Below are 23,043 nucleotides of genomic sequence, written 5' to 3'. Positions count from 1 at the left end.
ATCTAAACAGTTCTTGCATTGTTGCATGTCGTGATTTTGCTTCTACTTGGACAATTTTGATGATTCGCACTGTAAATGTTTGTTGCATTTATAAAGCATCTGACCGAGGTTGGTCCATCCGATTAGATTTTAATATGTGCAATTTGATAGGACAGGAATCACAGGACTGATTACTGTATTATTCCAGCCAATTACTATAGACAAGAGAAGTAACTGCAGGTAAAAGGTTGCAGGTGTCAGATGTAAAAGTACAGATAAATAAATAAATAAAAAATCATTCAAAAGTACAGTTTTTAAGAAGAACTGCAGTAATTTAAGTATTTGTAATAGTCACTTAACACCACACAGACATTTTAAATGTTTATTATGTAAATGTTTTAGGTTGCAAGTACTTCTCAAAGTTCAGCTATATTTGCAATGGGAAAACAAGTTAAAAGAGACCTCAAGAACAAAGAAAAAAAAAACAGTTCCTGTAACCTCTACTCCATTGTCTGATGATTCAGATAAAACTGAGATTGACTTGTTTGTAAACACAGAGTTGAGAAGATCAAGGAAGAGAAATGTAAGTAATGTTTTAGTACTAAGTAATTTCAAAGGCGCACAAAAAGTTTGGGAATGTTTGTAGTCTTGTGGAGAACTTGTAAATAAATATCAACTTGTTAAATGTGACTGTTTTATAATACAACAGTAACACTGAAATAAAGTGGTATGGCAGAGTCTCTTCTAACCTTGTATCTGTTTTAACAAATACAGGCGGCATTGGATAGTGACAACAAACAAGAAGATGATGGAGACAAGGAATTGGAGAACAAGCTTTTTGCAGAGAAAATCTCCCCAGAAAACTTCGAAAGGTAACTGTAGATTAAAAGTAATTGTGGCTCTGTAATGACAGCTATTTTACAGTAGCATGCATTTTTTATTCAAGGTTTATTAATCATGTTTTGCACATGACCAAAATGCATTTGTTTAAAATTTTTATATTCAGCTTTTTCCTCTTTTAATTATCTTGTAAAATGCTTCTGCTAATAACTTGCACAAGATAAGTTTTATTTTAGAAGAAAATATACACTATATAAAAGTTTTAAAATTACAGCAATGCTTCATTAAAAATAAAAATTTAAACCTAAAAATGGAGAATACAGGGCAGCACTGTAGCTATGTGGTTAGCACTTTCGCCTCACAGCAAGAAGATAACTAGTTTGAGTCCCAGCTAGATCAGTTGGGCCAAATTAATCATTTAATTGTGATTTAAAATTTTGTAGACCTTCCTGGAATTGTAAATTCTCTCAAAGATGTATTGGAGGGCATGAGAAGAAACTCATCTTACAGCTCAAGTTCAAGCCTGAGTTCCAGTGAATTGTTCTTCTGCATCATCAGAAAGGGTAAGACAAAATGTTATGACAAGATTTTTTTTTTTTTTTTAGCTGCTTTTTTGTTTAATTATGACCACTTAAATTTAAGACAATAACATCGTTATCACTTGTAATGTTTTATAAATCATTTTTCTAATACTTTTGCTTGTTTTTCATTCAATCTAGATGGTGCTTGCTGATTCGGATATTACAGTGTCAAAGAGGATGTATGAGAGACTGAATAAATCAAGAGTTTCACTTTTCACCCAAGAACTGGCCACAGTAATCTTTGGTAAAGAAACTCTTGCAAGATGTACTCTTACAGGAAAATCTGGCAATGAAACCCGTAAGGGCCAGTTGGACGCTCACAAGGTCAATGTGCTCATAGGTATGTTTTAATCTTGTACATGATCATCTTTTTAAATGTTTTATTTATTTATTTATTTATTTTATTTTTTGTCAACGTTAAGGGGAACTGAATAAAACTAAATAATAGTATTTATTAAAAATAGCAACTTTTTTTTACATTATTTGACAGTGCATGGGATTTTTATATTATAAAATTGCTTTTATATCTAAACAGTACTTTTCTCTTTCCATAGACGCTGTAAAAAAAAAAAAATCCAAACACCACAGGGTCTCAGGTGCGATCTGTCATCTGCAGTAAATGCAACAAGGCTTACTCGATAAAAAAAAATTCCCTCCACTGTAAGGATACAGTGAAGTATCAGGTCTATGTTTGGTTTGTTTTTTGTCACACTTGTGTTTCCTTGTTTGCATTTTACTTCACACTGTTGTACAATGGTAAGTGTCAATTGAAAAAGTTGAATGTTGAAAAGTTTTCAAGCATTCAAAAACCGTGAAGTTATTTGTGTTTGTATTGTACTTTTACAGCATATTTTTAAATAAAATTAAAATACATTCTTCTGAATGATTTTGTTAATTGTTGTTGAAATAAAGTAAATGTATAGTAAATGTAGTAATAACATTAATGTGAAGCCTAAAATATTTTTCTACTGGACATAAAATATACTTCAACTGAGCTTAAACAATACTTTAACTAGTTTTAAAATGCACTTCAGCTGTGCTTAAATCATACTTCATCGGAACTTAAAGTACACTTCAACTGGGATTATAGTATACTTTAATTGGTTTTAAAATGCACTGCAGCTGGACTAAAAATACACTTTATCTGAACTTAAAATATACTCTAACTGTGTTTCAAGTGTGTAATTTAAATGTACTTAAAAAAATACATTTTTAAAAGTACACTTTAATTGTACTTAAAGTATGTCCATTTTAACACAACTAAGTATGTTACAGCATATTTCAAGTAGCTTAAAGTTAATCTTAAGTATATATAAAATAACAATTAATATACTTGAAGTTGTTCCAAAATAACACATTTAATATCTATTTAGTATAGTACAATTAAAATATAATAATTACATCCAAAAAAGTACAACTTAAGTACACTTTCTTTTCACCTGGGATACTGCGGCAACCGAGAAAGACTTTATTATGAAGATCTGTGTCTATGACTCCCCAGAATGGGGTCTGGTTCCATTGTGAAATGCGAATGGCGCATTTAGCGGAGAAAAGGCTGTGGTAGGTATAGAAATGGGAGCCTCCGTATGAGAGCGCGAGCTCAGCGACTATCGCGAGATAATCATTGAGCTCACGCCTCCTATGGGGATAGACAGAACAAATGACACCTGTATATCGTGAGAATGCTATTGTAAATTGTGCAAATGATAAGATGCGTGACTGAATGTTAGCTGTGTTTTTTAGGGTTACTGAAAATTGGCCGCAATCTATCTGGAGGTCTGCCGATGTGGGTGAAATGGGTGAGAGGGGAGAAAAAAGATCAACGTCCGAACCTGATGGTGTTGGAAACGGGTGGAGGATCCAGAGCGAGGGCGTTGGGTGGAACGGGTAGAGGCGTGGCTGTGGACAGAGAAAAAGACTTAGTGTGAAGAAGTGGCTGTGGGATGTTGGAGGCTAGAGCCGTTTGCGGAGGAAAAGAGAAAAGAGGAGGGGCTTCCAACAATAATGACATCAGCGGAGGCGGCCTTACGCTGGAACTTGTGTCGGGCCTGAAGGAAAGTTGTAGGCTAGGGCCAGTTGCGGAGGCATGCTCATGCTACTGCTGGCCCTAGGATCACCGGTGGGAGGAAAAGAGAAGAGAGGAGGAGCTGCCGACGTTAGTGACATCAGCGGAGGCGGCCTTACGCTGGAACTTGCGTCTGGGCCTGAAAAAACCTGAGGAAGAAGAGGAGGAATTAGAGGAGCTGGGGTTTGAGCTGGGAGCGGAGGCGGCCTCACGCTCGCACTGCTCGCGGGAGCTTGGAAGAGATGGGGAGGCAGGATATGGATTTGGGCCTGTGCTTCCTGTAGCGACCCTGCGCTTGAGTTGGAAGGGGGGGCGGCGGGCCAAGGATGTAGTTGTGGATGAGCTTTTGGTGCCGCTAGCGGAGGCAAGCTCACGCTATACTGGCGGCTCGAGGGAACGAGCTCAGAGCCGGCATGGAGTCCAACTTCAATTGAGGTCCTACGTCATCAGGACCTGGGGCTCTCCCCAGACTCCCTGAAGGCCTGCTGCTGCGTTCGGGTCTGGATGATGGGTTTCGATCCGGACGCTGGTAGTTTTTTGGACCTGGCGGGATTTTTTCATGGCTTTGGAAGGTGGAGTGATGGAAGGAAGTGGTGCTCCGGATTGCAAGGCGTTATACATGGCCAGGAGGTCCGCCTTGGTGGTTCGGCGCAGAACGATGACGCCTGCGCTGGCCAATGCTTGGCGGAGGTCGGAGACGGTGTTTATCCCTGTGGCCGGGATGGAGGACATGGCTGAGGCAAATGATGAGGCTGGAGAGGATTGCCTTCTGGGAGATGGAGATGGAGATGGTGAGCCCCGTCGTGATCGGACAGCCGTGATTCTGGCTGAACGGCGGCCTCGAGGTGGAGCCGCGGGCTGAGCTGGTGCGCTCTGCGGGGCTACGGAGCTCTGGGTACCGGCGGCAGATCTCAGAGGAGCCTCGGCAAGGAAGGCGTCGTCCTCTGCAAAGAGATTAATCTCAGACATTGTTCTGCGTCAAAGTTTGGATGCTAAAGTCGTAAGATGCTGCAGGTAAGACAGCTTTGGTATATATAGGGGTTTGGTCAAGAACTGATTGGATAATAGAATAATTGTCAATGACGTATTTGATACTGAAACTTCTGCGCGTGCTCCTCCCGAAATTTGTTTATAAAACATCACTTACGGAACTTTATTTTCAGTTTTATGTAAGAAATTTAATATTAGGTAGCGTGCCTTGTTTTGTTTATTGTTTTGGCCTTTTTGTTCCCTGGTTCCAATACTGAAATTTTTGTTTAATAAATTTGTTACCCCTTTTTCACTACTTGGCCTGTGTGTGAGTGCTTGGGGAACAGGAACGGTAACTCCGGGTGACCTCTTTTAACAGCAGTCATCCTTAACCTTATGTGCGTAGCGAGGTGCATCCGCTACGTAACATAATTTGGGGCTCGTCCTTAAGTTATTGTGTGAAAGCTCATCTGCCTTATGTTTGTCTGTCCGTCAAAATTGGTGAGTAAAACTTTTTCTCTTTCCTCGTGATTGTTGTAATAATTTGGGTGAGGGGGGAGGAAATATGGAAGCTGAAGTGAAAGCTTTTATTGATTCTCCATCATTAGAGCGATTAGATCGCTTTCAAAAAAAAGATTTGCTGCAAGTGGCAGAGCTCTATAAAATATCTGTTTCTTCTGCTGCAGCGAAAGCTGAAATTAAAGCCGCACTTCTCTCTAAACTGACCACACAAGGTGTTTTTCCAGAAGAGCTCGAAGCCGCTGTTTCCCCTGCAGCAGATTATGACGCGAATGTGGAACTCAAATTAAAGGAACTCGAGTTTAAAATTAAACAACAAGAATATGAGACTCACCTATTACGCATTCGAGAATTAGAACTACGCCAGGAAGCAAGAGAAGTGCGAGCTGCTGAGGGTAGTCAGTTTGATCCCAGTCGCTATATGAAACTCGTTCCGCAATTTAGAGAGTCGGAAGTGGACGCTTACTTTACTGCTTTCGAGCGAGTGGCAGGCAAATTGGGCTGGCCAAAAGAAATGTGGGCAATTATGCTGCAGAGCAGTTTTGTGGGCAAGGCGCAGGAGGTGTGCTCCGCATTTTCCATGCAAGATTTGCTAAAATATGACGTTGTTAAAGCTGCTGTATTGAAGGCGTACGAATTAGAGCCAGAGGCATATAGGCAGAAGTTCAGGGGCCATACTAAAAAAGCTCAACAAACCTTTTTAGAATTTGCTGGCGATAAAAAGACCATGCAAGAGAAACTTTTGAAGGTCTCCAGGAATTAATTTTGTTGGAGGACTTCAAAAATGATCTGCCTGGGAATATGGTTTTATATTTGAACGAACAAAAAGTCACTACTTTGTCTAAAGCCGCTACACTGGCCGATGAGTACGTACTCACTCACCGCGCTGTCATTCCTGCAGCCCGCCCACACCAAAGTTTTAAAATTGATCGTGAGAGAGATTTCACAGGTACGCGTCCCATGAAGCCAAAAGCTGCGCGCACTCAAGCATCTACGGGTGGAGTGTCTAGTCGCACAGAAAAACGACTTTGCTTTTATTGTCTTGATCCTAATCATTTTATAGCGGATTGTAAGGCATGGAAATTAAAGAATGCGTCCGATAAACCTAAAAGTGTCGTACGTGCAGTAATTGAACCTCGAATGATGGAGACTGAGAACACTGGGCTGCACACTGACATCTTCAAACCTTTTCTGCTCGAAGGTTCAGTTTCCACATCTCCATGGGAGACCGTGAAAGCCGTGTCCATCCTGCGGGTCACTGGTGCAGCCCACTCTTTCATTCGGGAGAACATCCTGAATTTATCGGAAAGGACCTATACTGGTTCAGATGTTTTAATTTGCAGAATTGAACTGGGTTGTGTGAGAATTCCGGTTTATTCTGTGTTTTTAAAATCTGCACTGGTCACTGGAGTAGTCAAAGTGAGGATGTGTGCACAATATCCCGTTGACGTGGTAGATTTTATTCTGGGGAACGATTTGGCCGGAGGTAGTTTTTTCCCCTGTCCAATTGTGTCTGATTGTCCTGATCATAATGTTGTTGAGGTAACTGACACATCTAAATTTCCCAGCCTGTGCGATTACACGCCCGCAGTCACGTAAATTTGAAAATACTGTTAACTTGTCTGATTTGTTTCTGCTGCATTCGGATCCTACCGAGCTCGTTCTGTCAGTGGATGACAATGTGGTGAGTAGAAATGAAAATATATTGAATAATCAAATTGGTAACATTGGTCGTAAACAATTGAGTGAAGCGCAAAAATCCGACCCGTCATTATCTTATTGTGTGGACTCTGCTGTCAAAACTGAATTCGATCTAGATGGCGTTAGAATTGGGTTCTTCTGGGAAGGTGAAATTCTGATGTGTAAGTGGACATCAGCGTCTGTGGTTGAGCCAGACACACCGCCCACCTATCAAATTGTGTTGCCAGCCTGTTATCGTTCAGCAGTGTTGAAATCAGCCCATGACCACGTCATGGCAGGACACTTTGGTGTTAATAAAACTTAGTCGCATCACAAAGTATTTATTTTGGCCTAGTCTGAGATCGAGTGTGGGCAATGACATGACATGACATGAACGGCAATAATTATATTGCCGTTCATGTTATGCGTGTCAGGTCGCCGAGAAACCTAATCAACTCTTGCGGCCGGCTCCCTTGCACCCTATACCAGTGATGGGTGAGCCCTTTGAGCGTTTAATTTTGGATTGTGTTGGTCCCCTTCCAAAATCTAAGCAGGGTTTTCAGTACATTTTAACACTGATGTGCGCAGCCAATAGATTTCCTGAAGCCATACCTTTACGCAACATTAAAACTCAAATCAATTGTAATGGAGCTGATTAAATTCTGTTCGCTCTTTGGTCTGCCTCGTGTAATCCAAACCGATCGTGGAACGAATTTTATGTCTACTCAGTTTAAGCGAGTGCTCGAGGCAATTTATTTTATTTATTTATTTATTTATTTGACTTGGACATCACAATTACACTGGACAACCAAATGCATTTGTCTAAGTGTTTTAGCAAACTTGCTAATTCTCAACACCTGTCCACAGGAGGCTTGACAAAATTGACAAAATGGAACTATAATAAAAACATATACACAGCATCATATTTCTTTACATAAAATTACTGGAGCAAAGGCAAAAGCAAAGGCGACATAAACACTATTTGTGCAAACACTGCTGTTTTGCTTTTAACCACTTTTTAAGAACACTATTAAAAATATTTTGATTACTTTCTGATTTTAAGCTAACAGGTAAATCATTCCAGTTTGGCTCCCTTTACAGAGAAAACAGACTGGCCAAAAGAGGTCTTACACTTTGGCACTAGACAGTCACCATTAGCAGTTGCCCGTGTGACTCTGTGAGAGGTTTGATGCCTACTGATTAAATCAGAAAACAGCATTGGAACATAATTATTTAAACATTTAAAAACCAATTTAAGATAATTAAATTTAATAAAACTATCAAAACTAAAAAGGTTATGTTTACATAAAACTTCACAATGATGCCATCGCATAGGCTTTAAGTCCATATTTTTAACTGCTTGTTTATATATTGAGTCAATAGGCTTCAATGTAGTCAAAGAGGCTTGTGACCACGATGTAATGCAATACGTCAAGTGAGAGAATATCATTGTGTGGATGTATAATTTTGCAGTATGATATGTTAAAAACCTTCTAATAAGATGAAAACAGTGTAGACTTGGCTTAACTTTCTTACTCATATTTTTAACATGACTATCAAATTTTAAATTAATGTCTAGAGTTATGCCAAGATACTTAAATTCATTCACTTCTTTAATAACTTTATTTTTAATCAGCACCTCAAATGTATCCCGTACAGGCCTATTTCTTATAGAAAAGCACATAGAAAGCCATCTTGAAATGTGTTGTAAAGCCTGGGACAGTTGCTCACCTGCCTGGCACGGTGTTTTAGCTGACACATAGATTACTGTGTCATCTGCATACAACTGGCAGTTAACTCCTGGGCAACAATCTGGAAGATCATTTATGATTTACATTGTAAACAACAATGGGCCAAAAACAGACCCTTGAGGTACTCCAATACTGTTAGAACTCACAGATGACTTCACCCCATTGACCCTCATACATTGCTGTCTTCCACCCAAATAAGACCTAAACCACTGTAAGGCTTCTGCTGACATTTTGAACTCTCCTAATTTATTTAGTAAGATACTGTGATTAACCGTGTCAAAGGCTTTCTTTAGGTCCAGGAACACTGCCCCAACCACACTACCTTTATCCAGTGACCCTTTAATTTTTTTAAGCAGATAACAATTTGCTGTTTCTGTGGAATTTTCTCTCTAAAACCAAACTGCTGTGGATAAAGCAACTGTTTAGAATGTAAATGCTCCATTAATTGTTCCGCAACAATTTTCTCCAGCACTTTTGACACTACAGGTAGAATGGCAATAGGTCTATAGTTACAAGCAACATCCTTATCGCCAGATTTATAAATTGGTATAACTATTGCTGTCTTCCACCTATCTGGGAAAGTTTTTGTTTGTATTAATAAATTTACTAAATATGTAATTGGCTCCAGCAGAAAATTTTTATATCTCTTAATTAATTCAGAGTGAAAATTAAAAATATCCTTAGCTGTAGAATTACTCATATTTTCTATAATTTTTTTGGACTTTTTCACAAGAAACTTCTTTAATATAAAAGCAGTCTGGATAAACATAATCTGGTTCCTCGGGGTGTGATTTAGTGCAGTTGAAATTACTTGATAGTTCTTGTACAGACTCAATAAAATAACTATTAAAAGCATTTGCTATAGCCTCATCACTGCAAATCACATTATTAGTAACTTTAAGATGCTTTATTTTAAAATGTTTTTGCCTGTTAGAATTAGATAGTGTATTGATATGTTGCCACAATTTAGAACTGCTGCCATGGGCCTCCTCAATTAGTTTAGAAAAATATTTCATCTTAGCCTTTCGCAATTCAGATACCACTTTGTTCCTCAACCCAGTGTAAACAAGATGATAAGTATTAGTTTTCGATAGTAAAGATTTTTTGAGAGCAAGATCTTGCCTTTTAATTAACTGAAAAATATCACTATTAAACCAAGGAAGTGAACATTTCTTGTACCTACTCTTCCAGGTTTTTGTATATTTACTCGTTAAATTACTTACTTAATAGTTAATACTTAATAGTTGCAAAATGACCAGCACTCTGATTTATATCCAATTCTTTAAACATCTTTCCCCAATTAACTTCCTTTAGATCATATTCAAAATCAGCTATTTTCGATTTCGGTATTCCTGTTATTAACAACTGGTTTTCCATCTTATTATGATGCAGTAACCGTTTTCGAGTTAACTTTCTTACAATTAATGTTAAATTATGATCTGAGAGTCCAGTGATTAAATTATATGTTTTCGTTACTCTCTCCGGTCTATTAGGGAAAATCAGATCTATAAGAGTTACGCTCTTTCTAGTGATTCGGGTAGGTCTATCTATAAATTTTGTGTAAAATTTAATTTCTCCATATATTTCATTTCAACTGTGATCTACTGTTTTTATCCATCCAATTAATATTAAAATCACCGAACATCATACACTCACAACGATCATCAGCAAGGGACAAAAGACTCTTCCATTCTATAAAAAAACTTGCACCATGACCTGGAGGATTATAAAGGACGATTATGTAAAACTTCATATTTGGAGAGAGAATTACATTCAATGCTAAACACTCCATATTCACATGAGTTTCAAGCTGCAAACATTTCAAATTTTCCCTTATATAAATTAAAACACCACCACCCGTTCTATTCACCCGGTCCCTTCTATAACAAGTATACCCTGGTATGTTGATTAGATCAGTAAGAACATTATGATTCAGCCAAGTCTCAGAAATACACAAGAAATCCAGATTTGATTCAAAAAGTAAATTCTGTATCTGATCTACTTTTGGTAGAACACTTCTTACATTTATATGTCCACCCAGTGAACCTTTTGGTTTATCTTGAGAGTTCCAAATAACTTTAGCATGATGCACAGTTTGAAAAAGTCTTGACTTACTTTGTTTCAACACCGTATGATTTACCATGCCCACTTTCCTTTTTGTTCTCGCCAAACTCTGTTGACTCTCGTCCGCTGTCGCAAATGGAGCTTCGCGTGTATCACAGCCTTTGACAGGTGTTACATCAAGTCTCCAGCGCATATCATCCACAATCACAGGGAGTGTTAGAGCGCTTCCACCAAACACTTAAAACAATGCTGCGTACTCACTGTGTCGATGCAGACAAAGACTGGCCAGAGAGCCTCCCATTTTAAAATTATAAAAGCATGCTGATTGCGCTGTTCATCGAGTTCTCTTCCTGTTTCCCCTCGCTGTTGTGTGTGTGTGTGTGTGTGAGAGAGAGCAGATCGCTCTAAGTTCTCTTAGTGGCAGTGATATCTTGCTGTCTGAAACCTTTTTCCAAAGTCATCTGGTGAGATACTCCGTTAAATACGGTACTAGGACGGTATTCTGTGTTAGCTGTGGCTAAATGTTTACTTACTGCTGAATGATCTAAGGGAATGCCTTTTTCTTTTGTCCCGTTTTCTCCTGTTTAATGGATAGTTATGGAGGTCAGAATTGTTTGTTTCATTTACGGAACTTTATTTTCGTTTTTAGGAAAGAAATTTAATATTAGGTAGCGTGTTTTGTTTATTGTTTTGGCCTTTTTGTTCCCTGGTTCCGATACTGAAATTTTTGTTTAATAAATTTGTTACACCTTTTTCACAACTTGGCCTGTGTGTGAGTGCTTGGGGAACAGGAACGGGGACTCCGGGTGACCTCTTTTAGCAGCGGGCATCCTTAACCTTATGTGCGTAGCGAGGTGCATCCGCCACGTAACACAGACAAACCAAGTGTAAATGATTGTGTTTAAACAAACATGGAATAAGCAATATGCATAAACACGAGTAGAAAAGATTGCAAATGAGATGACAGCCCGCAAAACAAGCAGATATATCGCCAAGACATGTTTATTTATTTCTTTGCTATCATGTGCTATGGGACTGCATGTTTTTTATGTTTACCATTAATGTGTTCCTGGGCTACCTTGTCGACCGGTTTACAATAATGAACTAGACTATGTATGCCTGGGTAACCTTGCCGAATGTCTTAACACTAGTGAACTAGACTATATGTGAGCCTTGGCTACTTGCTAAATGGCTTAATAATAGTGAACTAGATTATGTGTGAGTCTTGGCTACTGCCAACTGGCTTAGCATAGTGAACTAGATAATGCATGGTTATAAATCGCCATATTCTGTGAATTCACTTTTGACACCATTTAAGGGCTTTTTTTTTACAGGCACACATACACACACCCTTGCTCGCACCATGCACTTCTTTATCTCTTTAAACATAGATATTTCTTTAAAATAGCTTCAAGTTTTAATTTCTTTAATTGTGCAGCAGATTAAATGTCCCATAAAGTCATTTATTTATTTATTTTTTGGTCAAGGATGCTTGTACGTGGTACATTCCCTATATATTTTTTTATAGAATAAAGAGAAAGAGAGGTGAAGTGAAAATGCTCCTTCAAAAATGACAGCATAAACACTGCATTAAATTCCATTTTCCTGCACCATGTCTTTAAAAATATGTAAATATATTTTGCCCCAGAATTTCAATGGAGTTTCTGTGCTTGGCTGCTGCTACTGATGGTGCTTGTTTACACGGATCTCATTTTACACTTAAACAACTAGGTGAATGGCCAAGTGTATTTACCTGATTGAATTTTGATTATGTTACAACATCGGTGCTGTAAACAAAACCTTATGAAATTGAAAATAGTTACATAAACCTTTCACCGGAGGTTTATCATTAGCTGAGAAATACTAGCTGTGCAGATAGTCCAAAGCCACTGTTTCAATTGTTAATATTGTCAACATTTATCTTGCGTTATATTTACTAAATTCTGATTATAGAAAGTACACTTATGACATTTCTTCTGATGCAATAAAATTCAGGTGAGAACAATGAGATTATTTACCCGACTAGCACAATCAAAGTTTAATTAGAAAACTTGTGGCCCTTAGCAAAGTTGGTGACCTTTAAATTAATCAGTAATATAAAATGGTTACTACATAACCCTCGTTCCACGAAGAGGGGAACGGAAATGCTATATGCAAACTTCCACTATGGTGATTTCGTCAGAAACCAATAATCTGAAAGAGTAATAAAACGGGCCAATGAAATGCCAATGAGTTGGCGGCGTCAGTGTGCACAGCTGGCAGCAATTATAATCAATATTGTATAAAGATGCCCGCTGTGCATCGCAGAGTCACCTTTTATAACTGAAGAGCCTGAACAGCTGTCAGCTAAGGGGCAATCGCTGTGGCGAAGGAACATAACATTTCTGCCCCCGTCCCCCTGCCTCAGTCTAGGAACAAGGTTTACGTAGTAACAATTTCATTCCCCAGTGGGAGGGGAACTTCAATGCTATGTGGAAACTTCCACCATAGGGAAATGTTTGTAAAAAACGCCACAGCGATTGAACCTTACCACATCACTGGTAAGAGGTTTGCCAGGCTACGGCATGAGCACACCATCATCACCAAGAACGCTGCCCTTCAATGTGCCCCCTGGCCCTAACTTATCTTAAGCTTTAAAGGTTTAGATATATTTTTGATCAAAAATACACCTTGTTAATTTCTAGGATTTTAAAATACGACAGTACTTTGGCAAAGCGTGCATGCCAACAAAGGAATGGGCCAGGCACCTAACCCCTTTACTGAGTAAAACATCTCGGAGGATCTCGGAGGAACTCTGTAGGGTTTGCCAAAAGGGTAACTCAACTGAGCAGAGTAGGAAAAGTGCACATATCTCTGTGTTAAAGAAAAAAGGTGCAGCAAGCGTGTTTCAACACCCTACTGAATTTCCTCATTCACTGGCGTTATCCAGCACACGTGGGGAAAATCAGCTACACTTAAAGAACATGAATTTTACGAATGTATTAGGTGTCACCTAGACCGCAGTTCTCAAATGTCTGTTAGAAAGGTGCAGCGTGCTTGCGCCCAAGAGGAGGCGATTCCCTAGTCAAATGCGCTCTCACTTCCGGGGGGCACAGCTCACCCTGGGACAAGGCATCCACTATCCAGTGGGCCAACTTCAGTATGGATACGGCACTTCCCGTCTGCCAATCATAACAGAAAAGGAGCTGCTTACAGTCATACGCTCTCATGCGATCACATAGCGCAGAGCGCAAATGGGACACAGCAAAGAAGGGGCTGGGTCTGCCTCCTCCATAGGCAGCACTTGCAGGTTCACTACGTAGTCTAAAGAAAGCACTGTAGGAACCTCAAGCACCTAGGTGGGCCGGGGTCTCAGGAGAAGGTGAGAGTGGGCCAGACCGAATTGCTGGCACACTTCGCTGACTGAAAATGCGACCAGCAGAGCTATCTACATGGACAGAAATCTTAAAACTACTTTGTGATCTACGTTTTATTGACTTTAGATTAACAAAATGAAAAAGACATTCAAACAATCAGGGGAGGGGGAGCAACAGACATAACAACAATTTTCAATCTGAAAGATTTACATGGAGGAGAAAAAAAAAAAAAAACCTTTACATGTTCATTCCTTTATATAGTCCAAAATGCTGGAAGAAAAACATTGCCATGCATAAATGGTACTAGGTCTAGCCTTATTGATTTGTGCTATTGTAGCTTTACAAGTCACTATTTTAAGGAGGCTATAAATCCAAAATGTTTTTGCACACATGCGGAGAAAACCAATTTTGTATGATTGCCTTCTTTGTAGCTGTAAAACCAGCAAACAACAAGAGGATTATGACACTCCCTTGTTGGTGCTAGGTGACTTCAACATCCACATTGAAAGACCTCAAGCTGCTGACTTCCAGACTCTGCTTGCATCTTTTGACCTCAAAAGAGCACCTACTTCTGCTACTCACAAATCAGGTAATCAGCTAGACCTTATTTACACTCGACATTGCCTCGCTAGTACACTAGTAACTCCACTACAAACAACGGATCATTTCCTTCTCTCTCTCAACATCCACATTACTCCTGAGCCGCCACACACTCCAACTCTAGTTGCCTTTCGCAGAAACCTACGCTCTCTCTCACCCAATAGACTATCCACCATTGTTTCAAACTCTCTTCCTCCATCTTGCAAACTCTCTGCACTTGATACGAACAGTGCCACTGATACACTCTGCTCCACGCTAGCATCATGTCTAGACAGACTATGTCCTCTTACATCCAGGCCAGCCCGGGCCAGTCCTCCTGCACCCTGGCTCTCTAATGTTCTCCGTGAGCATCGCTCAAAACTTCGGGCTGCTGAGAGAATTTGGCGAAAAACTAAAAATCCTGAACAGCTCATAACATACCAAACTCTTCTGTCTTCTTTCTCGGCTGAGGTTACTTCTGCTAAGCAGAGTCAAGAGATGTCAAGAGACTTCCGTCAGAAAGTCAACAGTGCCACCAATCCTCGCTTACTTTTTAAAACATTTTCCTCCCTCCTCTATCCTCCTCCTCCACCTGCATCTTCCACACTCACTACTGATGACTTTGCTACATTCTTTTGCACCAAAACTGCAAAAATCATTGCTCACTTTGCTGCACCTACAACAAACACACAAGATACACCACCAACACCACACACACTCACCTCTTTTTCCCAGCTCTCTGAGTCTGAGGTGTCCAATCTCGTGCTATCAAGCCATGCAACCACCTGTCCGCTTGATCCCATTCCCTCTCATCTCTTGCAAGCCATTTCTCCTGCAGTCATACCATCACTGACTCACATAATTAACACATCTCTTGACTCTGGTCTATTCCCTACTTCATTTAGGCAGGCTAGGGTAACCCAGTGCTAAAGAAACCCAACCTGGATCAAACGCTACTTGAAAACTACCGACCGGTATCCCTGCTTCCATTCATGGCCAAGATTTTGGAGAAAGTAGTGTTCAATCAACTCCTGGACTTTCTTACTCAAAACAACCTCATGGACAACAAGCAATCTGGCTTTAAGAAAGGCCACTCAACTGAGACTGCCCTGCTCTCGGTCGTGGAGGATCTCAGACTGGCTAAAGCAGACTCTAAATCATCTGTCCTCATCTTGCTGGATTTATCAGCTGCTTTTGACACTGTAAACCACCAGATCCTGCTATCTACGCTTGAGTCACTGGGTGTCGCAGGCACTGCTATTCAATGGTTCAGTTCTTACCTCTCGGACAGGTCATTCAGGGTGTCTTGGAGGGGAGAGGTGTCCAGCCTACAGCATCTAAACACTGGGGTACCTCAGGGCTCTGTTCTTGGGCCACTTCTCTTCTCTATCTACACGGCATCTTTAGGAACAGTCATCCAGAAACATGGATTTTCCTTCCACTGCTATGCTGATGATACCCAGCTATACCTCTCTTTTCACCCTGATGATCCCTCGGTTCCAGCTCGCATTTCAACCTGCCTGTCAGACATTTCACACTGGATGAAAGATCATCATCTTCAGATTAACCTCGCGAAAACGGAAATGCTTGAAGTTTCTGCCAACCTGACTCTACACCATAACTTTTCAATCCAGATGGATGGGGCAACCATTACTGCATCCAAAATGGTAAAAAGCCTTGGAGTAACGATTGATGACCAACTAAACTTCTCTGACCACATTTCTAGAACTGCTCGATCTTGCAGATTCGCACTCTATAACATCAGAAAGGTCCGTCCCTTCCTATCTGAACATACAGCTTAACTCATTGTTCAAGCTCTTGTTCTCTCCAAACTGGACTATTGCAACTCTCTACTAGCCAGGCTTCCAGCTAATTCTATCAAACCTCTTCAGCTGCTTCAGAACGCAGCAGCACGAGTGGTCTTTGATGAACCCAAAAGAGCACATGTCACTCCGCTACTCACCCGTTTGCACTGGCTGCCAGTTGCTGCTCGCATCAAATTCAAAGCTCTGATGTTTGCTTACAAAGCGACCTCTGGCTTTGCTCCTTCGTATCTGCTCTCACTTCTGCAGATGTATGTGCCCTCCAGAAACTTGCGTTCTGTGAATGAACGTCGCCTCGTTGTTCCATCCCTAAGAGGGAAGAAATCACTTTCCCGAACTCTCACATTCAATCTGCCCAGTTGGTGGAATGAACTCCCCAACTACATCAGAACAGCAGAGTCATTTGCTGTCTTCAAGAAATGACTAAAAACTCAACTGTTTAGTCTCCACTTTCCTTCCTAATCTTAACTGCCTCTCTGGCTATACCACTAACTGTACTCTCTCTCTCTCAAAAATAAATAAATAAAAAATTTACTAATGCTTAGCTTCTTAGACTTTACACACCTGAAACTTGTCTATAGCACTTGCTCACTGCTGCTCTTATAGTTGTGTAAATTGCTTCCTTGTCCTCATTTGTAAGTCGCTTTGGATAAAAGCGTCTGCTAAATGACTAAATGTAAATGTAAAATGTAAATTTCTTCTTTAGTGTATTTATACAGAAATTAGTATCATCATTGAGAAGACATAAACCCGGATTAGACACATAATCAACTTGTAGTAAAAAGGACAAAACAGAATTTACAAGAGACCACAAGTCATCTCATCTCATCGCAACAATTGGACATTCCCAAAACATATGAAGAAAATTACCTGAGGATACAGTGTTACAGAAATGACAGTTGTAATTCAACTGCAGTTTCATTTTAAACCTCTTATAAGGGGTTATGTATGCTCTATGTTTGACTTTGAAATGGATAAGACGATGAGCTAAGTTTTTAGAGGTTAAAATTAGGTTAGCCCACACCCTGTCCCAGTCAATCGATAAGTTTAGATCTGTTAGTTCACCATTCCATATGAGTTTGACAGAGAGAGGCTTTGCAGTGTGATCATTAAGTTTGCTATATATTACGGAAACAGATGGTCGACCAGAGGGTGGTGCGATCCAATCCCACATAGGATGAGAGGAAATAGGGGATGCCCAGAGAACACCATAGGCTTTGAGAGCAGAGCGTAATTGAGAGAAGACAAAGTATGATGATGCTGGTAAACAAAACTTAGTCCTTAATTCTTGAAATGAGCAGAGACCCTGGTTATTATACAAGTCACCGCATGTGTTTATGCCCAGTGTAGACCAAGAAGGCTGGACAAATGGCCGATTTCCACATAAGAATTTAAAGTTGTGCCATAAGGGGGTATTGTTACAAAATTTAAAAGGTCCTCCCATACGGTTCCACTCTTTTCCAGATCCTAATTGAATTGGCCACAATCGGGCCAAATTTGTGTTTATCATTTTTATTTCCTATTCCAGCAAATAAGATATCTTGGAGCCTATGTGGTTTAACCTTGTCAGCCTCTACTACTCTCCATGAAACTTTAGATCGAGGATCAACCCAGATGTGAAGATCTTTAAGTCGGAACGACAAGTAATAAAATTCTAAATTTGGTACAGCCAATCCTCCTAAATATATAGAACGCTGCAATGTGACAAGTTTTATTCTGGGACGATTACCATTCCAGATAAACTGAGAAAGTATGGAATCAATCTCCTTAAAGTAACCTGGAGGGGGAGAAAGCATAGAGCAGCATAGAGAAAAGAAAGTTAAGCCTAGGTAATAAATTCATTTTGACCGTGGAGATTTTGCCTTGAAGAGAGACTAAGATTATTCCACTTTTGAGTATCATTTTTAATCTCAACTAAAATGTTATTAAAATTATTTCTGGCAATTTTATGAAAATCTTTACATATAGCTACACCCAAATATATGAAAGAATCTTTAATAGGAATGAATGAAGTGATAGGAGAATTAACTTTAACACTGTTAATTGGCATTAAAGCCGATTTGGTCCAGTTTATCTTGTACCCTGATAAACTACTAAAGTGATCAAATTCCTTGATTATACTGGTTACTGACACATCAAAATGGTCCAGAAATAAAATAATGTTATCAGCATATAATGAAATAATATGATTATGGTCATAAATCTTAATCGGTGGGACATCAGATTTTCTAATAGCTTGTGCTAGTGGTTCAAGGGATAAACAAAACAATAGAGGGGAAAGTGGACATCCCTGCCTTGTTCCACGCTGTAAAGAGAACGGGGGGGGGGGGGGGGGGATAATATTACCAGTTAAAACTGATGCTTCAGGTGAGTGGTAAAGTGTCTTAATCATAGCAATGTAATGTTCACCGAAACCAAAACACTGCAGAACTGTCCACATGTAGTTCCACTCCAGCCTATCAAAGGCTTTTTCTGCGTCTAATGAAAAAAATGCACACGGGCTTGGAAGAGAGTCTGCGAAATCAAGTACATGAAACAGTCGCCGCATATTATCAGCTGCATGACGTCCCTTAATAAAACCAGTTTGATCCTCCTTGATTAATCTGTGAATTACCTTCTCCATGCGAAAGTGCTATCTGTGCTATCTCCATGCTATCTGTATGATGCAAGGCATTTCTAATTTATCCAAGTACTCCTTACAGGCTAACTCATCAAAATTAGTTTCTGTTTTGTATAAATTTGTGTAATACCCTTAAAATATGTTGTTAATTGTTATAGGATTGATGGTTACTTGGTCATCTGGAGATTTTATTGCGCTAATGTATGCTTTAGATTCACATTCTTTCAACCTGAGGGCAAATAAATGGCTAGGTCTCTCTGATTCATAATAGTATTTTTGCCTCGTCCTATGCAATATAAACTCTGCCTTTGATTGTGAAAGTAAGTCATATTCCTCTTTCAAGGAGAACAATTGTGTTGCTTGTTGATCAGAAAAGTTTTGTTTTTGTAAGTTTTGTAAACATTGGATCTTATTTTCTAATTGTGTAAATTGTCGGGTTCTTGCTTTGGCTAGAGCAGACGAAAAAGGTATACAGAATCCTCGCATTATACACTTTGTCGTTTCCCACAGTATTTGAAGGTCTACCTCACCAGATATATTCCTTTCGAGAAATTCCTTTATATGATCTTTTAGCGAGTTAATGAATAACTGATTATTTAGCAGTGATGTATTAAAACGACATCTAGGGGCCTTGGTCTTAATGTTGGAAAGGTGAACATTACATAATACTGCAGAATGGTCAGACAATAAAATTGGTAATATAGAGATGGAAGGATTAAAAGGAATTAGAGATGGGCTGAGAAATATGTAATCTATCCTAGAAAAAGTTTTATGTCTATTAGAAAAAAAAGTGAAGTCCTTAGATTTAGCATTTTGGATTCTCCAAAGATCAATCACATTAAGTTCAGTGATGAATTTATTCAGTAACTTAGAGGATGTATTAGCTGCAGTATCAGGGTGAGATTTATCCAGTGCAGGATTTAAAACAGCATTAAAATCACCACCCATCACTAAAGGACAATCAATCTGCTCAAGTAATATATTGGAAATATTTGTGAAAAATTTACTGTCTGCTTCATTCGAACCATAGATGGAGACCAGTGCTAATCTGTCATTATGTATTTTACAGCGTATAAAGACAAATCTACCTTCCTCATCATTCCCAGTATGTTCAATAGTTAACTGTAACTTCCTATGAACTAAGATGAGCACCCCCTTAGTTTTATTATGTGCACAAGAGTAGGCTGCCAGTTTGTAAAACTTATTTTGGAAACATGCCACATCGCATTGTTTTAAATGGGACTCTTGTATCAGGGCACAAGAGATTGATTTATGGTGCAAGTATCATAATATTCGGATACGCTTAACAGGAGAGTTTAGGCCATTCACATTTAGTGATAAAATATCCAGAGCATACATTCTGAGCTTGTAATACCATGAGTCTTCTAAATAGTTCTTTTAAGTTCTTTTAAAATAAAAGCTAGATAAATAAAAGTATTGACGTCTGTTGCAGGACATAGAAAAAAAAAAGAGAAAAAGGAACAACAAACAACTGTGAACAACCAAAACAGACCGCACATTACAGAGAGTGTAGGTCTGCATGAACAACAAAAACACCTATTAATGCGTGACCAGTCCACTTCAACGCAAAACATGTCCCCAAAAGGCCCACTAAGCCAGAAACATAATGGTTTGACCCTGCTCTTCATTAGCCAGAAAATAAAAATAATTTCAAAAAAAAAAAAAAAAAAAAAAAAATATATATATATATATATATATATATATATATATATATATATATATATATATATATATATATATATATATATAAACATTACTATTTACCAGTCCGCAGACGAGTGTGCAAGAGAAAGATCCCAAAGGGCAATTAACAAGTGTCCATGGGCATCTTGTTATTGTCCTCTTCAGTGCAGTTACAATGATCGCCGCCGACCTCATCGTTAATTTTCTCTCGTTGCGCTGAGGAGATAGAGACAGTAGCTGTTGTTTTTTCTTTGCTTTGTAGAGCTGTAGAATATGTCCTCAGTGGCAGTGAAGTAATAAAATCCTCTGCCTTCTGAGGAGAGTCAAACATCATATGCTCACCTTTGTGCCGTAGTTTAATTACCGCGGGATAGGTGAGGAAGGGCTGGAGACCAAGTGCTGTCATCTTCTTAAATACTGGATTAAAGCTCTTTCTCTTGGTAGTCGTGGCTGAACTGAAGTCAGGAAAAAATAGTAGCATGACATTGTCCTGTATATATTTCACCGGACATGCCTGCCGAGCACCTTTTAGGATCGCTGATCTGTCATGCCATCTCAAAGCACGGAAGATGAGAGTGCGCGGCCGATCAGAATTTTTATTTCCGTCATACACGCGATGGGCCCGGTCGATCTCTATGTCACGGCCTTTTAGTGAAGGGATCCACTTGGGAAGATTGGATTTGAGGAAGCCAGCTGCATCGGAGCCTTCCGCCCCCTCCGGCAACCCCACCAGTCGTATATTATTTCTCCTGTTTCTGTCCTCCATGTCCGTCATTTTTTCGGTGAGTTGTTCCATTTGATTTCTTAAGTTTGTGATAGTCCTCCTATCCTCACGTGCAGCTGCTTGAACGGAATCAACCCGGTCACGTGTCTGTTTGGCCGCAACGGTTAGCTTTTCAACTTCTGTGTTTAGCTCTTTTACAGAATCGTTTGTTGTTTGTATATCTAAATGTAGATCACGAAGTGCAGGTGTCAGTACAGAGTCTATCGCCTCTCTTACGGTCGAGGCCACTACCGAATTGAGAGAACGTTGCTGTTCCGTAAGCGCTAGCTTGATGCCATTAGCAATAGCAATGTCGAGATCCTCTCTGGAGATGATGGAATCTTTGAATTTCTTTTTTATTGGCGATTGTTCACTCTCTCTTTTCCGGCTGTCTTTGACCACTGTCGTATTCATAGTGGGCTAATAAAGAGTGGTTCAGAATTTACTGACAGGATATATACAATTTCTAGCTAAATGAGCGGGAGCGAGAGACTATGCGTGCATTGCCGCCGAAGGGTCACGTCATCTCGAAATCCTAAAACTACTGAGTCAAGTGGATCGAGCAGACCTCTCCAAAGAGAGATCTCCAAGTGGGTAAGAGAGGGGGACAGAATAATTAATAATTCATGTCTCAGGGCCTCTGGGAACTGGATGATGAGACAATGCTTACCCAACACAGTGCCATCCCCGTGTCCTCAGAGGATGGATGGTCGTAACGTCAACCCCTCAGTGCGGCGCTGGCTCCAGCCAGATAAACGAGGATAGCATCACACTGATCTGGCATGTTCGGGGTGCTTCTCAGAGAGAAGCATACCACACAGCAAATAGACTCCCCTTCAGACTGCCCAGGAGCTGAAGGGGCATTAGGGCATCCTCCACGACCACCAGGAAGAGCCCGGAAGGGAGGAGTTTGTACTACCATTCTTAATCCTCGCACGCAACCGCAAAAACTGCTGGTGGCGTGGGAAAATGGAAACATGAACATACGTGTCCTTCAGGTCTATCACACTGTCATTGTTACATTTGTTCTATGTGATTATAATTTTTTTTCTTTGTTGTTGTTATTTTTGTTGTTTGTTTTTAGTTTTTATATAACAGAGCTTTAAGGATAGTAATTAACTAACTGGTTTTACTTATTGTTGTTTTATATTCACTTACTGCTCAAATTTTACTGTTGTGGAGACACTAATGGTTGGAGAGATGGCAAAGAGCAGGGACTTTGACAGCGCTGATACTAAGCTAGCCAAACCAGAGGCCTGCGATGAACCTCAGGCACATCGGGGTAGCCTTTAAAAACAGGTGCGTACATTGGGACATGAGGTGAAGCTGCTCACCGACTGTTTTCATGATTCATTGAACCTGCAGAGGGATATACTTGGAAAAAGGATATCTGGCTCAGCAAATGGCAAAAAACATGGAAAAAAGTGGGGAAATCCAGTTTTGACGTCTACACCGGGCAGACTACAGGTTTCTTCTGGTGTGTACCCACCAGTGGGTAGCAGTGTGTGTGCTCAGATGCTCAATTTCCCCGGTTTTAATGTGGAGCCACAGGTAGGATTTGCTTGTGGTGGTGCTCAGGCAATGCAATACATACTGTACTGGCAGCTGCCCGTGATACTGAACCCGACCTAAACCCTTGGATGTTTCCTCCTCTCAGATTGGCTGATGCAGGAACATGTAAACCTTTGGGTAGTACCTGGCTGACATTTTGGTTTCAGGGGTATCGTTGTTTAACAGGTTGGTTGTTAAA

General features: G+C 39.9%; 1 protein-coding gene and 1 long non-coding RNA gene across 2 annotated transcripts in view; both read left to right on the top strand.

Annotated features, from left to right (window-relative positions):
• Window positions 1-531: 531 nt before the first annotated feature.
• LOC130236959 (uncharacterized) lies at window positions 532-2,202 on the top strand. Its single transcript, XR_008838509.1, has 5 exons — window positions 532-562; window positions 754-851; window positions 1,263-1,382; window positions 1,539-1,740; window positions 1,955-2,202. It is a non-coding gene; the product is annotated as an uncharacterized LOC130236959 (long non-coding RNA).
• Window positions 2,203-6,096: 3,894 nt separating this feature from the next.
• The window catches only part of pank4 (pantothenate kinase 4 (inactive)), a 124,811-nt gene continuing 107,864 nt past the window's right edge, over window positions 6,097-23,043 (top strand). Inside the window, exon 1 of the mRNA XM_056468824.1 lies at window positions 6,097-6,312. Within this exon, the coding sequence (XP_056324799.1) occupies window positions 6,097-6,312 (216 nt within the window). The remainder of the gene's footprint in view (window positions 6,313-23,043) is intronic.

Source organism: Danio aesculapii, chromosome 11 (genome assembly GCF_903798145.1).
Source record: "Danio aesculapii chromosome 11, fDanAes4.1, whole genome shotgun sequence".
In the NCBI taxonomy this organism is placed as follows: domain Eukaryota; kingdom Metazoa; phylum Chordata; class Actinopteri; order Cypriniformes; family Danionidae; genus Danio; species Danio aesculapii.
This window is presented reverse-complemented; position numbering and strand designations above follow the sequence as displayed.